The 17430-nt window shown below is 55.5% G+C and overlaps 1 protein-coding gene across 1 annotated transcript in view; it reads left to right on the top strand.

The window, feature by feature from the left end:
- BMP7 (bone morphogenetic protein 7) overlaps positions 1 to 17430 on the top strand; it is an 89854-nt gene that overhangs the window by 71410 nt on the left and 1014 nt on the right. The window contains exons 6-9 of the mRNA NM_001197052.1: positions 4877 to 5074; positions 5885 to 5887; positions 13065 to 13141; positions 14639 to 14749. Coding sequence (NP_001183981.1) covers positions 4877 to 5074; positions 5885 to 5887; positions 13065 to 13141; positions 14639 to 14749 — 389 coding nt within the window. The remainder of the gene's footprint in view (positions 1 to 4876; positions 5075 to 5884; positions 5888 to 13064; positions 13142 to 14638; positions 14750 to 17430) is intronic.

Below are 17430 nucleotides of genomic sequence, written 5' to 3'. Positions count from 1 at the left end.
TATGCACCATGAATATTTTGTAAAGAGATGAATGAATTATTTAGGTGTCTGGTCCGTTCGTTGTCTTGATAAAAATGCCACATTGTCTCTAGCGTTTTGCATTGAAAACCTTGACTGCAAGGACTTTCCTTCGTGGGTCCGTCCAGGACAGGTGCTCGCTTTAGGGGAGGGTATGTGTAGAGCCCTGGCTCTCCACCTGGGACACATGGCCTCCCAGGGGACACTAAGCAGTGCGTGGAGACAGTTTTGGTCGTCAGAACTTGCAGAGAGGGTGCTCCGGGGACCCCTCTGCACATCCTCTAGTGCCCCTGAGGCCCGAGTGCCCGGTGCTGGGGACGAGCCACTGTGTCGCCACTGTCTGTTTGGTGAAGGTGCTTTGGCCAGTCTTAGAGCCCTGTCCTGTGCTGGGGTGGTGGGTGGAGGCGGCCACCCTGCCCTGAATCCCTGGGCTGTGGGAGGGCGGCAAAATATGTGCAGGACCCAGAGAGGCTGCCCAAAGTGCGGGGCTCTGGGGGAGAGTGTGGTGGGAGGGACCTCGTTTGCCTCACACGCCAGGCCACGTGGGCCTCTCAGCCTGGAATCTGGCCCTGTTCCTCTCTGCAGACCCTCTGAGGCTGCCGCCATACCTAGAATGTGATCCAGAGTCCCCATGAAGGCCCCCAGGGACCCAGCCTTATCACCCCCCCTTTCTGGTCCCCCCTGCCCCATTCTTCCAACACGCTGCATGTGTTCCTATCTCCTGGTCTTGGCATCTGCCCTTCCTCCGTGGGGGACCTTCCTCCCCGGGACTCCTGTGGCTAGGAAGCCTTCCCTGACCAGTCTCTCTTGTCCCTGCCCCCGACCCGGCCCTTGTTGCTTCGTGGCCATCACCACCATCAGACACGATACTCCGCATCCCCGAGCCCATCTCCTTCCCTGGGGGCCCTTGGGGGGCCGCCCTGGCTCACTGCTGCACCTGTACCTGGCTCCGAGCCCAGCACACGGTAGGTGTCCATCGGTAGTCACCAAATGAACCAATGGATTGGTAACAGGGTGGTCACTCAAGCCTGGGACACATGACCTAAATGTCCGTTGGTGGGAGAGGATGAGGTAAAGGCCATTCCAGATGCAAGGCTCCTCTGTGGCCATGAGGGATGAGGTCAGTGTGTTTCCCTGATGTGGAAAGACGTCCACAGTGTGTTGCGTAAAGGCCGGGTTTATATGAGACAGCGGTCACAGTGCAGTCCCAGTTACGAGGAACTGCGCACACGTGCATGCAGCTTAGACTAAACAGTTACGGGGGTTTGTTCATCTCGGTGGTTGGGGCAAGAAACGAGCTTCAGGACTGGTTTGATCCAGTGGCTCAGCGATGTCACCAGCGATGCCGTGTCTGTCTCTGCTCTTCCTTCCATTTGAAGGAATCAGCCCCATTTGAAAATGTAACCCTCTCGTGGTCTCCAGTTGGTGGCCATTTCTGGGGCTCTGTCCACTCCTCCTCCCTCCGTCTTGTCCAGGGAGAGAGAAGGTTGCTTTTGAAGGCTGAACGTCCAGGGAACCTCTTCCATTCATTGGCTGCATTGGGTCATGTGCCTGTCCAGCCAGTCACTGCAGCTGGAGGGTTAGTTCTTGTCCGTTAGACCCTGTGGCCGGAGTGGGGTCCCCTAAGGCACAGAGGCCACAATGAAAATTGAGCTAGGTGCCAGGGAACGGGGGCACGGGTGAGACACGTGGCATCATCCCCATTTTACAGATGAGGCCGTGGAGGCCCCAGCATCCAACTTGACCTCTGCTGGCCCACACTGGGTGGGCAGCGGCAGATGTGAGTTTAAATTCCCTGAAGTTCTTTTCCTTTCCCCCCACTCCGTCCGCCCATCGTCACCCAAGGCTGTGGGTCCCTGGGTCCCTGGGTCCCTGGACCCGGCTGCGCGAGCAGCTGCGAGAGCCGGCCCGACCCCCGCCTGCCGGGCTGCACGGAGCCCTCGCAGCACATGACTTTACTGTATCTGGAACAGCATCAGGTTTTCGGGCCAGGCATTTTTATTTTGCCCTAAAAGCCTTCCAGGTGGGGGTGGGGGCAAGATACAATTCCTAGGGGCTCAGCTTTAATGGCTTCTTTTATAGAATCGTTCGAATTATAAATGCATGAACTCGAGGAAACCCTTGCTGAAGAATGCAGGCAAGCCGAGAACGTTCAAGGGGGTGAAGGTGAAACCGTGGTGGATGGAGGAAGTTTGCGCTCTTAAACATTAGCTGTTAAAAAACCAAAGCGAACCCCGTGGTGCCGATGAGGTCCCGGGAGGCTGGGTTTCCTGACCTGGGCCTGTCGGGGCCTGGGGCGGGGGGGGGGGGCTCCAGGTGAAGTTGATTCCAGATGTGGACGGGCGGCCCGGGGCCTCCCAGAGCACCGTGTTCGTTGGCCTCTGACCCCCTCACCTCACTTGGGGTCGCGCCTCCGTGTCACAGTGATGCGGCCTGGGTTCAAATTCCGCTCTGTCCTCCCTTCGGAGCTGGGCGTCCGTGGGCAGCCTGTTGGGCGTCTCTGAGCTGCGCTCTCGTGAGTGAGACAGGCTTCCTTTGCCCTGTCTCTTGCTTCATCTTTCTTCGGAATTCTCATCACCATGCGCGTGACGTTAACTGCATGTTGGCCGCGGGCCCGAGCGGCCGGGCTGTCCTCGGCTCCCGTCCCGCCCCCCAGCCGCGGAGCACAGGACGCGGGGCTGGCTGCGTCTGCTTCCTCCTCGCTGCCGTCTCTAGGGCCCCACATCCGCCGGGGGTCCTCCTTCCTCCTCCCCAAGCACCTTCCCGATCTTCCCAGGTCCTCCCTAACTGGGCTCCCCGGTGCAACCCCTGACCTCTCAGCGGAGGGGGGATCCGGGGTGCCCGGGCTCAGCCCTCGCGCGGCTCGTCCAGCTACACGCTGTCCCCAGTGAGCTCCTCCGGGGGACCCCGCCCGCTGCCCCTGAGCCGCGTTTATCCGGCGCTTCCGACGGGCAGAGCTCTGCTCTGAGAAGCGTCTGTGTGTTGAGTGGCAGAGGCAGGACTTGAACCCGAGAAGGCGGGCACCAGGCCAGAGCACGTCTGGTGCCAGGGCCGTCTCCCTCTGGATCCAGGGCCGCACCCAGGCTGCCCACCTGCCAGCTTCCCTCGGGACAGGTGGACGTGGCAAACAGCGGCCGCTAAACCACCCTGCGTTCTGTCTTCCGCCCTTCCCTCCCCGGCTCATTCTCTCCACCCTGCCCCTACCCCTGCCTCAGTTTCCCCACCTGTCTTCTTCCAGGTGCTCAGGCCCAGAGCGTGAAGGTCAGGTGTGACTCTGCATCTCCTCACACCCTCTCTGTCCAGCCCCTTAGCAAATTCGGCCAGCGTTTTCTCTCAAAGTAGGTCCGGGGCCTGCTGCCTCCCAGCCTGGGATGTACCTGTACCCAGGTCTGTAGCGTGACCGCCAGGTGCAGCTGGGCCCGTCCCTCTACACTTTCTTCTGCAGCTTCCTATGAATCTGTAATTCTCTCAAAACAAACATTCGACATAAATTCCTAGGATGGGGCAGCCCGGGTGGCTCAGCGGTTTAGCACCTGCCTTCAGCCTGGGGTGTGATCCTGGGGTCCTGGGATCGAGTCCTGCGTTGGGCTCCCTGCATGGAGCTTGCTTCTCCCTCTGCCTGTGCCTCTGCTCCTCTCTCTCTCTCAATCTCTCTCTCTCTCTCTCTGTTTCTCTCATGAATAAATAAATAACATCTTAAAAAAAAAAATTTCCTAGGATGCATTTGAAAAACGTAGCACCGAGGATCTGTCTCCGGCCAGCCGCACTCCCCGCCACCTGGGGCCAGCCCTGTTCCTCTCCCGGGATGCCCACTGGCCTCCCCCGGCCCTGGGGCACCTGGGGTGCTCCGTCACTGTCCGCCCGGGGCGCCCGCTGCTCAGCAGCTCACCCCACCGTTTGCCACTTCAGGCAGCCGTCTCAGTGCCCCCCCAGGGCAGCTACAAAGGCCCCCCCCGGGAGGCTCACAGCAGCAGGCCTCCATCCTCCCCGAGGACTGGAGAAGTCCCAGGGCTCTACCCCTTCTGAAAGCTCGAGGAATGAGTCCTTCCTTGCCTCTCCCAGCCCCACTGGAGTTTGGCGTCCGTTGGCCCCATCGGTGTGTATCGGTGTGCATGCGTGTGGGCGGCTTCTTCTAAGGACACTGGTCATTGGGTTGGTGCCACCACCACCCCCCAAGTCCTGTATGACCTTCTCGTAGCTAATTATATCTACAAAGGGGCTCTTTTCAAATAACATCACGTCCTGAGGTTCTGGGGGGACATTGATTTGCGTGTGACACTTCGACTCCATAAACAGAATAAAGCAGAGCGCGTGCTGTTGCCCACAGGACCGTCTGTTATCTGTGCTCCCCAAGGTCCCCCATGATTTGTCCCATGGAGCCCTCCTCCTTCCCCGCTTCCCCCCAGCCTGTGCTCCAACCAGGCGGCCGGTCTCTCCGCTGCTGCTTCAACATCCCCACCTCCCACCCCTCGCAAGCGGGTCTCCCCCACTTCTTGAAATTGGGTGGATCGCATGACCTGCTTTGGCCAATGGGTTGTAGGTGGAACTTCCAGCCCGAGTCCTGCAGACCTCAGCCGGCCCCCTCTCCCCCCTGCTTCTCTCCCTGCACACCTGTCACCAGGGTGGCCCACCTGCCCTGGCTGCACGCACGCCCCGGGGGACAGGAGCTTTTCTCCGTGGGTCCCCCTGCTGTGCTCCGAGCTCCTGAACAACCTGGCCCAGGGTAGATGCCGAAGCAGGCCTCGCTGGCGGGAGCGCGGCAGATGCAGGGGTGAACCACGAGCTCGTGTCCCCGCAGCCCCTCCTGCTAACCGCTTCTCCCGTAATCCATCTGTGTGTTTGGCTGCTTCCGGTCTAGGGCAGAGCATCAACCCCAAGTTGGCGGGCCTGATCGGGCGGCACGGGCCCCAGAACAAGCAGCCCTTCATGGTGGCCTTCTTCAAGGCCACGGAAGTCCACCTCCGCAGCACGCGCTCCACGGGCGCCAAGCAGCGCAGCCAGAACCGCTCCAAGACGCCCAAGAACCAGGAAGCCCTGCGGGTGGCCAACGTCGCAGGTATGTGCAGGGCGGGGTGGGGGCTGATGTGCGGACCCTGGGGACCCCACGGGCCCCAGCAGGACCCCCATAGGGCTGTGACTCCGCTCGGCCAATGATCCCCCAGCTGACACGGCAGGAAGCCAACCCCACAAAATCCCATCCTGCGCCGAGCTCACCGCCTTCACCGTATAAAAGTAGAAAGTTCAGTGAGAAGTGCGCGTAGCAAAGCATCAGTATGACAAGATGCCAGTTGTGTGAATTCCCAGGTAGACGAATTGATGGCCACAAATACCTGAAAGAAAGCTCGAAAGGCGTGGAGCGGAACACGGCACCGCCGTCCCCAGGGAGGCTGCTCTTGGGAGTGAAGAGGAGGAGACATGAGGGGAGTTTGCTTGCTGTGTTTTTCATTTTTGTTCTTAGAGTGAAAAATATTTTAGTACTTGTTAAATATGAGGGAGTGGTGTTGGGGTTTTTTTGTGTATTATTTCGGATACTTTTAGGTTTGTCTGAAATGTCTTGTTACTATAGGTAAAAAAAAAGCACTAGACTTTTTGGTATATTTTGTGGGGATACTTTTAGGTTCGTCACCATGTTGCATTATTATAAGTAAAAACAAATTAAAAATAAAGGTAGAATTTATATAGCAAGCAATTCTAAGATTAATAGAAAATGTTTATTGGTACATTCCTCCAAGGAAACTTCCAGGGATTGAGACGTTTAGGTACTTGTAGGGTGCGTGGTGCTCTGTGGTTCTTGAGGCTCGGAGGAGGGTGGCCTCCCCAAAAATGAGGCTCAGAGAGCGTAGGTAACTTTTCCAAGTCAGCAAAGCAAGTAGGTGGCAGTCCTGGGATTAGAGCCCTTTTGGTTTTGCCAGGAGGCACCTGCCTATACTTGGTGGGCTCTGGCGTCCCCAGCGATCCTGTTAAATGTCTTCTGACAATTCACCAGGCATTTGCAGAGCCCCGCTTGGGCCCACCTTTGTGCCAGCATCGGGGGTTGACTGGGACATGGTCCTCTTAACCTCCAGGCTGACCAGGCCTCTGGTGTTGGCATCTGGTGGCCTGGGGAGGCTGGGATGAGTTTGGGGACTGGGCTGGCCCGGACCAGCCTCTAGCACTGTGGACACCTGAGGCCTCCATGCCCACACCCTGGCTTGTGCCATGTTCTCCAGCACATTGAGTGCTGCCTCTGCAAAGATGCACTTCGATTCTACCCCAGAACAAAAAGAAAGTTGCAAACAAATGAACTTCACCAGCAAACCAATTTCCCAGTGGACTGCAGAAATGACCACCCAGATGCTAGGAGCTCGGCAGCTGAAAGCCCACCTGCCCTGTCCCCTCACATTGACCGGCTGTGCTGCTCTCTGAGGGGTGAGCCCTCAGGTCCCCAGGTGTCCTTGTCTTAGTCCCTGGAACTGGTGACTACATGGCAAAGGGGACCAAGGGTTCCAACAGAATGAGGGTTGCTATCATCTGACCTGAAAATAGTGTCGGTCTGGATGGCCCAGGGGGGCCCACATCACACTGTAATCACAGGGGTCCTCAAGGGGGGAGAAGCCCTCTTTACTGGGGTCGGACAGGTGGGAGTCCAGAGGCAGGCAGAGAGGGGAGATGTCGCCGGCTTTGAAGGTGGAGGCGGGGTACAGGGCACAAGCTGAGAACAAGGTACAGGGCACAAGTGGAGAACGCGGGTGACTTTTAGAAGCTGGAAGGGACAAGGAAATGGATTTCCCTTGGAGCCTCCAGCAGGGACACGGCCCCACTGACGCCGTGAATTTAGCCTGCGTCAGACTTTGGAACTACAGAGCTAGAAGATTATAACTTGGTGGTGTTTCCAGCCGCCGTGCTTGTGCTAATCCGCTGAAGCAGCCCTAGGAAGCCCGTCCACACGTTTGCCGAGGGCTTTACTCGGCCTGCCCACGCGCCGTCTCTGGGCCCTGGGTGGGCGGCGAGGTCGGGGAGGGTCTGCAGCAGGAAGGAGCCCGCTGGCTCAGCTCTTCGGCCCTGCCGGCTCCTAGGCCCGGGGTTGGCCCGGAGAGGCTCACGGGCAGGTGCACGGCGGTGGTTAGAAACCTGGTGTCCAGGTGGCTGAGCAGCCCCCACCCCCAGATGAACCTTCTAACCAGCGTCCTTGGCTTCGTGTAGCCAGTTTTTACATTTTTGTTCTTTTTTTTTTTTTTTTTTGGAAGGAGAAGAAAGGAATGCTTGCTGTGGTTAGTGAAGATTTCAGAGCAGGGTTCCCTGGCCCCAGGGGCCCCTGGATGGATTTCTGTGGCCCTGAAGCTCATGTGCAGGGGTTTTGGTGGGATCCTGTACTGGCAAGTGGACCCATTCTTTTTTTAGGCTTTTTGAAAGGGTCTGAAATGCTCCCTAATAAAAATCCAACTGAATCCCTTAACTTGCATTGGAAACCCTTTCTGGGCTGACTCTAGGGGCTGGGATCCGATGGAGAGAGCCCAGCCATGGTCCGCCCTCGAGGCCTAGGCCGGGTGGGGGTGGCTGCCACTCACAGACACACTTACTAACAGGCCTGAGAGTCAGGGGATGGTGACTAGGAAGTGACACGTGACACATCACAGGGGAGATGCCCCGCCAAGAGCTCTGGGACCAGCAGATGCCCCTGAGGCCCGGCTGGGTCCAGGGAGTGAGACCCACAGGCACAGAAGACTAGGGCAGGAGGCAGCAGGGCTCCTTCGAGGGGAGAGAGAGGCCATGGTGTCTGGGACAAGGGGAGGGTGGGGCCGGCAAGGTGAGCAAGATCAGGAGTCCTCGGAGAGTCGTGCCTTGAGTTTGAACTTCAACCAAAACAAATTTGGAAGCCTTTGCAGTTCTAAGCTATGGTGCGGGGGCAGGGGTGATCGGATGATCGTGGGGCTGCCCTGAGAATGGTGGGGAGCAGGGTGGGGTCCTGAGGAAGGGTCAGAGGAGGGAGACTTGTTAAATGGCTTTCCTTATCAGCCAGGCAGAAAATGCTGGAAGATTCCATGCCAGCAGACTCCAGGGTCTTGGAGGTCTATCAGGTATACCTCAGGAGTGAAGGAAGAGGGACCAGGCCTCAAAATCTTAGAAGTCCACACCCGATTTCCCCCTGCTGCATCCTCGCCAAACGCTCCATTTACATAACCCCCAGGATGAGGCTCTCACTACCTCATGTGGCAGCCGTTATGGCTTGTCTGGAATCTGCCTCCCCTCCTGGGACTTTCTACTTCCCAGCCCTTTATGCAGTTTATCTAAACCGTTCCTGGAAATTTAATTTTAAAAAATACCAAGGCCTGAGCCGCACCCCAGGCTTGGTAAAGCAGAATATCTGAACGTGCATGTACACACACATACACACCCTCCCGAAGGGCTTTACCTCATGTGAAGATGGCTGGGGATCCTGCTGCAGGGCCACACGAGCTGAATCCTCTTTCATGTGGCAGCCCTTTATGTGCTGGAGGGACACACGCTCTGGCCTGCCGTCTGCTGCAAAACTCTCTTCCCTGCAGGCCCAGAGCTTTCAGCTCCTCCTAGGTAGTGTGGCTTGGGGTTGAAAGACCGGGTCCCACTTACTTCTCCTCACCCACATTTGCACCCAACCCCCTGGTAATTAGGTGTCTTCCCCAGGTGATCTGTGGGGGTTGTAACTTGTGAGCTGCTCAGGCAGGGGCTGGTGGAGGCAGATGGAGCGGCTGGGTGGGTTTCGGGGGCCAGGCCAGAGCGACAGGGGAGCTGTCTGCTTCTCGAGCATCTCTTCTTCCTTGTTGTGGTCTTTCTGCTAATACGAGGCCACCATGAAACAGGACTTCTGACCCCTTTCTCCCGGAGCAGCCCCGTGATCTAAGGAGGCCCAGAGGTGCTGTGCACAGGTCTGGGTCTCTGGTGGCAGGGCCTGTGTCCAGCCCCCACTTACACCCCCAGCCGGCCTCGCAAGCTGCTCACAGACTTGGGTTTCAACATTAAGCCAATTATCATTGCTTTGCTTCAAGATGGGGTTGGGAAACGTGGCACTCAGGCCGATACTTGCCCTCCCTCTGCTCATGGTAGACATCACTAATCAATGGTGGCATCTTCTTCTCACTGAGCCTCCACAGCTTCGGATCCTTTTTTTACTCAGGACCTTAAGCAGCCAGCGATGTTGGCACTTGATGCGAAGCTTCTTTGCCACGTCCCTGTCCCAAACTAATGTGCTCGATCCTGTCTTGTTGAGGCTGCTCCACACATCACTGGGCCGAGGGGTGCTCCTCGTCCCTCCCCTCTACCTTCCACCTCCCTGCAGTGAAGGGGAGAAGGAGGCCTGCACATTGACATTGCTACCTGTGGCCGTGGGCCTTGCCTCAGCAACAGGGACCATCTTTGGACTTCCACTCGGTGCGTTACGGACAGTATTGCAAACGGTCCGGTAGATTGCTTGGGCTCTTCTCTGATGGCTCCCTTGACCTTCACATATCAATGACCACCTGGCCCTCTGGAGGCCCAGCTACCTCTGTAGCTGGTTCCCTTTCTCAGCCCTTGGGCTGCCAGGCCCAGAGGTAGGGAAGGGGGACCCCAGATTCCCCATTGCTGCTTTGTCCTCCCAATCCCCCCGCAGCCCCCAGCAAGGTTGACTTCCTGCCCCCTCCACTCTGCCCACTGCTGAGCCCCGCTCATGCCTTCTCATTCCTGGAAGGCTCTAGTGCCTGACTCTCTGTCCCTCTGTTAGCAGCCACTGCTGTCTGGGTTCTTGCTGGTCTTCTCAGTCATGAAGGGCACCCTTCTCTCCCTACTTCTATGTCTTCATCCTGGAATGTTCCTCCTTTGGATGACTCTCTGGCTAGCTCTTATTTCCTTTTGGTTCTTACACAAACATCACTTTCTCAGAAGAGCCTTCTGTTGGCATCCTCCATCCCACGGCCTCCTCTCCTACCTTATTGCTCTCCATCTCCACGGGAAAGAGTTTACATTTACTCACTGACTTACTGACTGCCTCTGTTCATACCTGCATCTCTAATACCTACAACAGTGTCTGCAAACCAATAGACACTCAGTAACAGTTTGTATGAATGCATGACGGATGGATGCATGGATGGATGCCAGGATGGATGCATGGATGCATGGATGCATGGATGCTTGGATGGATGGATGGATGGATGCGTGGATGCGTGGATGCATGGATGGATGGTGCACCAGGCCCCCAGGGGATGAGACTGTGCCCACCCCGCCCTCACTGAGGTCACCTCAGGAGTTCTGAGTGTCCCCAAGGGCCAGGATCCCTCCTATAAAGACACACACAATTCTGTCATAATCCATTTTTCTCATTTTTCTCATTGGTTGCAAATCTTTAAAAATTGCTTTCCTGCACAATAGATGTAAAACTATGTATAAAATCGGGGATATTCACAGAGGCTGATAGAGGTGGAAGCTGCATTGAACCCCCTGTTTGAGCTGCAAACAGGTGCTCATCTTGGGCCTACACATCTCTGATCGCTGTGCCCTCTGCTGCCCTCCTTCCCTGTCTTCTTCTCCTCCACCCCGTTCTTCTTTCTGTTTCTCCTTCCCACTCTTCCCATTTCTGATTTGTACCTAGCCTTGGGGTAGCCTGGGGGCTGTACCTCCAGGGCTTCTAGGACAGCATAATGTCCAGCAGGCCTCAGAGGAAGCTTCCTGACTTGTGTATGGTCACCACACCACCACTCTCACACCCATTTCATGGATGGGGAAGTTGAGGTCTGGGGAAAGGAATTCAGTAATACCGTTTTTAATCTTACTGTTTCTCATTAACCTAGAAGCCACACAGATAGAAGTCTTATGACTCAGGGGAAAGCAGCAAATGGATGATGGGTGTTTCACTTCTTCCAAACATTGGGTTTGGAAAAAACAGTCATTTACTCCAAATGGTTAAAGAGTGTGTGTAGGAATGAAGTTTGTGTATAGTTTTAACTTTCCCTGGCAGGTGGGCTGGAAGGATAATAATCAGCAGCTTGTTGCTATGAGCTAAGAGGTGTGCTAAACTGATGGGAATGTGCACGGCTGTCCCTGGAGGCACTTCCTCCTCACTCTGCAGATGAGCATCTCAAGGTCTAGGAGAACCAGGGTCTGACTCCAGAGCTGGAGCAGCACCCCCTTACCTGGCCAGACCCCACCTGGGAGCTGGTGTGCTCTGGAGTCTACAGCTGGGCTCCAGCTGACTATCAGCCCCACACTGGGAGGCACCTTTCCAAGTAGGACCCACTGCGTGGTTTGGCTACAAGTCTTAGAAATACCAGTCAGGTGGCTCCAACCACTAGAAAAGCCATTGGCTCACAGTGACGGGGTTGGGTGGACATGAGGGTAGGTTGATCCAGAAAGTCAACAACAGTGAAAGCTTTCAACAGTGAAGGCTTTCTGTCCTTGCTCACCACGTTCAGGCTATGGCTGTAGGTAGTCATCAGGCTCTACTGCTTTTCTATTCCCAGGCAATAGGGGAAAGAGATGAGCATCTTTTCCCATGAGCCTTTCTTAGGAATAAAGAAACTTATTCCGGAAGCCCCCAGCATGCTTTCACCCATGTCCTGTTGGCTTGGATTGTGTCATTTGTTCTTTTTGTTGTTGTTGTTCTTATCTGAACCAATCCTCGCTCTAAGGATAACATATGGGCTGGTGAGCTCAGACCTGGGTTCTGAACTAGTCACTGACAATGGCTGGGGTTGCCATGACCCCCCAGGCCCAAGGAGGGCCACTCACCTGGCCATCTGAGAGAGCTGACCAGGCAGGGGGATCTGGGTGCATCTGGATGCCTCCCAAGTGCAAGTCAGGTAGGCAAGCAACCCTGGTTCATTTCCTTGGCTTTCCTCTTCATCCTGCAAAGAGTTGTCCTTGTGTTCCTCACCCACTGGTGTTCATTACCTTCTGGGATGCTTGAGCCTGGAGGGATCACAGCAGGGCACAGAAGCTGAGGCATTGACGTCTCCTGTATTTGTGTGTTAACTACACAAATACTGGTGGACACTGGGCCTTGGGGATCCAATGGTAACCTCCCAAAACCTTTTAGAAGAGGCAACATTTGAGGTGAGGCTTGAATATCCAGTAGAGCCAGACATACAAAGATTACGAGAAGGAGCATTTCAGGTAGATGAAACAGCAAGTGCAAAAGCCCTGATAGGAACAGACTTGACAGTACATTCACAGCACAGAAAGAAGGCTGTGGCCACATAGGGGCTTACAGGCCAAGGGCAGGAGTTGGGACATTGCTCTAAGCATGATAGAAAGCCCCTAGAAAGTTTTAGGTGGAGGAAAGACAAGTCATGAGTAAGGAAAAAAAAACCATCCCCATAACCCCATAGCTACAGGGTAGAAGACGGTGCAGGAGCACCAGAGTATGTGTGTGTGTGCGTCTGTCTGTCTCTGTGTGTGTCTGTGTGAGAGTGACAGAGAGACGAAGGGCAGAGCTTTCTACATGTTTACAAGTGCTCAAGCCCTAACGCAGATGCCTGCGAACCTTACATACTTCTGGAAAACCCCAGTCATAGTTTTCACTCCTCAGAAAAACCTAAGTAGTGTGTTTCTCTGGGAGGTCAATGGGATGTGAGTTTCTGCATTTCTTCCTGGCAGTGGGGTCTTTGTCCCAGGCCCTGGCTGTGCCCCTTTTGCCCTTTGAAAGAGGGGTGAGCATCGTGAGGTGGGCTGGCCTCAGCAGCTGAGGGCAGACCCCTCTGAGCAGGCTTCTGCAGCCAGCATGGTGGCACGTGGCTATAGTTTGGTTCCTATGTGGAACCCAGGCAGAGGTCAGCCTCCAAACAACGCACATGTACAAAAAAAGCCAATGTCCACAGAAGGATCCAGAGCATACTAGGAGCTAACATGGCGCAAGAGGGATGGGGACGTTGGTGCAGAGGCCATTTGCTAAGGATGGAAATGAGTTTCAAGGCTATAGGAACTGGAATGGCTTTCATGTCAGGAAGGTCACATTCTAGCTGAGTTCAACCGTGCTCACACCACTGCCTTAGATGGAGGGAACCTTAATATGTGTGTGTGTTTTCTCTCCCCCGTGCCTCTGTCTCCCACCAATGCAGAAAACAGCAGCAGCGACCAGAGGCAGGCCTGCAAGAAGCACGAACTGTACGTCAGCTTCCGCGATCTGGGCTGGCAGGTAAGGACGGGTGGCCGGATCTGCCCCGATGGTGGGGGCTCTGGTGTGGGCTTCCTCGTGCCCCCCGCCCAAGGCAGTGGGGCTGGGTCCCATGTGTGCACTGAGTCACGTTTCTCATCTACTTCAGTTCGGACTCCAGTGTCAGGTGTCCTAACTAGGGTAGAGAATTGAGGTTAAGGATGCAGGGATGCCTCATGACACCCAGGAGCAGAAATGTGGTGGAGACTCATGCTAGAACCAGGAGCCCAAACACTTTGAACCCTAAGCCCCATGCTACATGTGAACTTCCATCTCCACCCTGCGGCTGGCTACTTCTCTCAGGTGGGGCCCATGCCCTAGAACTCAGCTGCTGCAGGGCCGGCTCCCACCCTCCACCCTGTCTGTCCCTCCTTCCCTTCCATGATTCAGATCCCAGGGCAGGGACTGATTGGCCTACCTGGGGTCAGGGGCTTGATCCTGAACCAGTCAGCTGTTTTGGGGATGGGATCATATCATAGGACCATGACTGCTCCTTCCAGAACCATTTGGATGGAATGGGGCGAAGGGCAAGAGTGAATCCTGGGACAGGCATGAGGGTCATACAGTCTAATGACTATTTAGGATTATCTGACATTCCGGCTGCTGTTCCAGGCGCTGGAGGTGCCACAGGGAGCATTACCGTGTGCCTGCCCTCGTGGAGCTCAAATAGTCCTAATGGGGTGTTGAGATCACCAAGGCCACTGGTCTTGTTGTTCACTCCTCATTGAGCTTGTGGTTCAGCGAGGGAGTCCAGATGCTTCCCTGGGGATCATGCCCAAGCGCACTATCAGAGCACTTGCGCTCGGGCAGCGTGGAGCCCTCCCGCTGTGCTGACCTCACACTCACGGCTCCCGTGCTTGCATCCTGGTGCTGGAACTGAGCCCCAGACTCCAGCTCCTCTGCGGGAAGAGTCCATGGACTTGAGTCAGGGAGGGGTGGACAGAGTGCTAGAGCAGTATTCCGGTGCTAACCCAGCCCTGACGGCAGACGTGGCCGTGTGCATCCTCCACCGAGCCGCACACGTGCACCAGCGCTGAGCTGGCTCGTCTACATGGGCGCTTAATTCTCGATGTTGTGGGTTATTAGTCTTTCTCCCACGTCCGTGAACTGAGGGGTGGAGCTTTTGTTTGAAGCAAACTGCCAACGCGTAACCACCTAGTAGCGCTGGAGTCGAAGCCACCCTGGTCACACTGGTCTGTGCCGCCTCCCCATAAGGCCCTGCAGGTGTCTCTTCTGGGCCTAGCCCAGCCCAGCCCAGCCCCAGGGTGGTCTTTCCTTCATTTTGCATTCTGTGGGGGACCATGGAAGGGGGTCCTCCATTTCTCATGCTTCTGCAGGACACTCCCCACCCTTGCCGGGATGGTGTGGGCCGGGTCTTTGTCCTCTGTCCTCTGGGAGCACGAGTCTGGGCCGCAGGGTAGGTGGGGGCTTGGGCACGAAGGGTAGGCCCTTGTGGGGCTCACGCTCTGTCCCCTGCAGGACTGGATCATCGCTCCCGAAGGCTATGCCGCTTACTACTGTGAGGGGGAGTGTGCCTTCCCCCTGAACTCCTACATGAACGCCACCAACCACGCCATCGTGCAGACGCTGGTGAGTGGGGCCTGCGTGCCGTCTGGGCATGCTCCGCTCGGTGGGGTGACGGCAGGGTCTGGTGGCCCTGCCCAGCTGCTCCTCCAGGCTGGGGCCCTGACTTTCCGCGGGCCCTGGGCACTCCTCCTGTCATAGGCCCCTTCCTCCGTTAAAAAAAAAAAAGAGAGATTAAAGATGTTATTTTACAACAGCATTGGCATAAAGATATGTATCATCCCCGACCCTCAAGTTCATGTATTTCTCCCCATTCTGGAAGAAATAAGCACAGTTTCAGGGGCTCCCAAAGGTGTCTTGGATAATGGTCACTGTGGCTAATGGTGAGGTCAGTCCTGGCCCTGCCTCTCTGGGCGGCTGTTCTTAGTTGACCACACATCTGCTCCGCCCCCATAGGTGCCCCCGCATCCCCGAGAGTCGGGGCGTCCCTGGGTTCAGACCAGCCTGAGAGCCTGTCCACTCCCCAAACTCATGTCTTTGCCTCCTAGCCTTAAACTTTGGGGGGTCAGCCACCCAAGGGTGTCTGCTGAGCATCTTCTGCAGGTAAACCTGCCCTGGGAGCTGAGGGCATTGCAGGGAACAGCACAGACCTGGTCCCTGCCTTCAGGGCCTCAGTTTCCAGGGAGAGAAGCAATCAGGTGAACAGAGGATGCGGGAGAGGAGTAAGCAGGACAGCGAGGTGGGGCAGGGCGGGGGCTGTTTCAGGTCGAACTTCCATGGGGTCACTGGAGGGTTCAGTGTGATAAGAAGATAGGCTTTTAACAGGATGCACAGCCCTGGCGACCCTTGGTAGAAGTGGTTTTTACTACTCTACCGAAAATATCAGTTGTAATAAAAATTAGGGACTTGGCTCTTCTCCTTAGAATCTGAGGCTCAGGGATCTTGATTATCTAGCTCCCTGCCAGGAACATTATTGAGGCCTTTCCCTGGCTTGAATGCTCCTGGTGACAGAGAGCTCATTACCCAGGGCCATCCCCTCAGTCCTACAGTTCTGTTTGTTCTGAAACTTTTTTGGCTTCTTTTAAAGGTTTAGTGGTAGAGTTGGTACTGACCCACGTGTTATGTCTTGGAGAAAAAGCTCCCCTGTTCCTTTCATTTGGACCATGCTCTGCCCTTCCGAGGGAAGGCTTCTTTTTTAGCCATGCTTTTCCAAGGCCCTTCCTTGGAAAGGAAGGTAAATTCTGAAGCCCTGCTCAGGATTGAAATGAATAATGCCCCCAACCTGTTCCTTGGGCCAGGCCTGTTCCCCTGTGCCCGCATGCCCCCTCAGGCCCTGCCTTGGTGGCCCCTGGGGGGTGCCAGGGGGGTCTCCCAGGCTACCAGGGCACACCTCTACCCTCCGACCCCTGCTTCATGGCCCATGTAGCGGGAGCCTGGCTGTCCCCTGATCACCTACTTAGTCTGCGTGTCACAAGAGAGCCCTGGGATCAGAACGGGAGTTCTGATTATTCTGAAAAAGAAGTTCTGTGGTCATGTTTAAAAAGGGGGAAGGGAAGAAAAAATAAAATAAGGTAAAAATTGAGAGGGAGACAAACCATAAGAGATGCCGAGCTCTAGGAAACAAACTGAGGGCCGCTGGAGGGGAGGGTGGTGGGCGGCTGGGGTAACTGGGGGACGGGCATTAAGGAGGGCAGGTGATGTGATGAGCACTGGGTGTTGTTTGCACCTGATGAATCACAAAATTCTACCTCTGAAACAACAACAACAAAAAAGCTGATGGGGGTGGGAATCCTTGCCTGCTGGGAGTCCTGGTGAAAAACAGAGGAAATGAGCTGATGTCTGGGATTTGCTTTCAAATTATTCAAGGGTGGAGGAGGCGGTATAGATTTGTAAGGTCTGAAACAGTCCGTAATAAAAAGCTAAAACATGTGCTGGCTTATCTCAGAGGTCACAGGCTAGAGGCTGCCACAGAGTGCTTTCAGTTGGCACACGTTGTGCGTCGGAAACCTGGAAGTTTCACATAAAAATTCAGCAGAACTAGGTCTCTGGCCTGTCCTGGCCACTCGGCACAGCCAACCGCACTGCCTTTGCTTGGCCGCGGTCAGCGGCAGCAGCTGCCCTCCGGGTCGCCCCAACCCCCACTATTCCCTCTTGTTTTATTCCTCACCTGCCTTGCGCACCCAGGGGTGCTTACGCGGCCCCTTCAGGCTTTTTTTTTTTTTTTTTAATTTTTTATTTATTTATTACAGTCACAGAGAGAGAGAGAGAGGCAGAGACACAGGCAGAGAGAGAAGCAGGCTCCATGCACCGGGAGCCCGACGTGGGATTCGGTCCCGGGTCTCCAGGATCGCGCCCTGGGCCAAAGGCAGGCGCCAAACCGCTGCGCCACCCAGGGATCCCCCCCTTCAGGCTTTTGAGTTTGTTTGCCCCCAGCTCTCGTCCCCTGTAAGGTGCAGAGAATCCTATGAGCGAGAAGGAGCAGTAACCCGAGCGGCTAGCTGGCGTGTTTCTTCATTCCTCCCTTCTAGACCTTCTTCCTTCTTGTTGACGTCCCACCCAGTGTTTGCCCAACTTTGTCCTCCTGGTTTTACTGCTAGAAGAGTCTAGTATAATTTGGATCTGCACTATCCAATATAGTAATACAGTGACCGCTTTTGCACGTGGCTCTTGAACACCCGAAATACGGCCAGTCGGAATCAAGATGCTTTCTCAGTCTAAAATACATGCTAGGTTTTAAAGACTTAATA

The sequence above is a fragment of the Canis lupus genome, chromosome 24 (genome assembly GCF_011100685.1).
Source record: "Canis lupus familiaris isolate Mischka breed German Shepherd chromosome 24, alternate assembly UU_Cfam_GSD_1.0, whole genome shotgun sequence".
NCBI lineage: Eukaryota > Metazoa > Chordata > Mammalia > Carnivora > Canidae > Canis > Canis lupus.
This window is presented reverse-complemented; position numbering and strand designations above follow the sequence as displayed.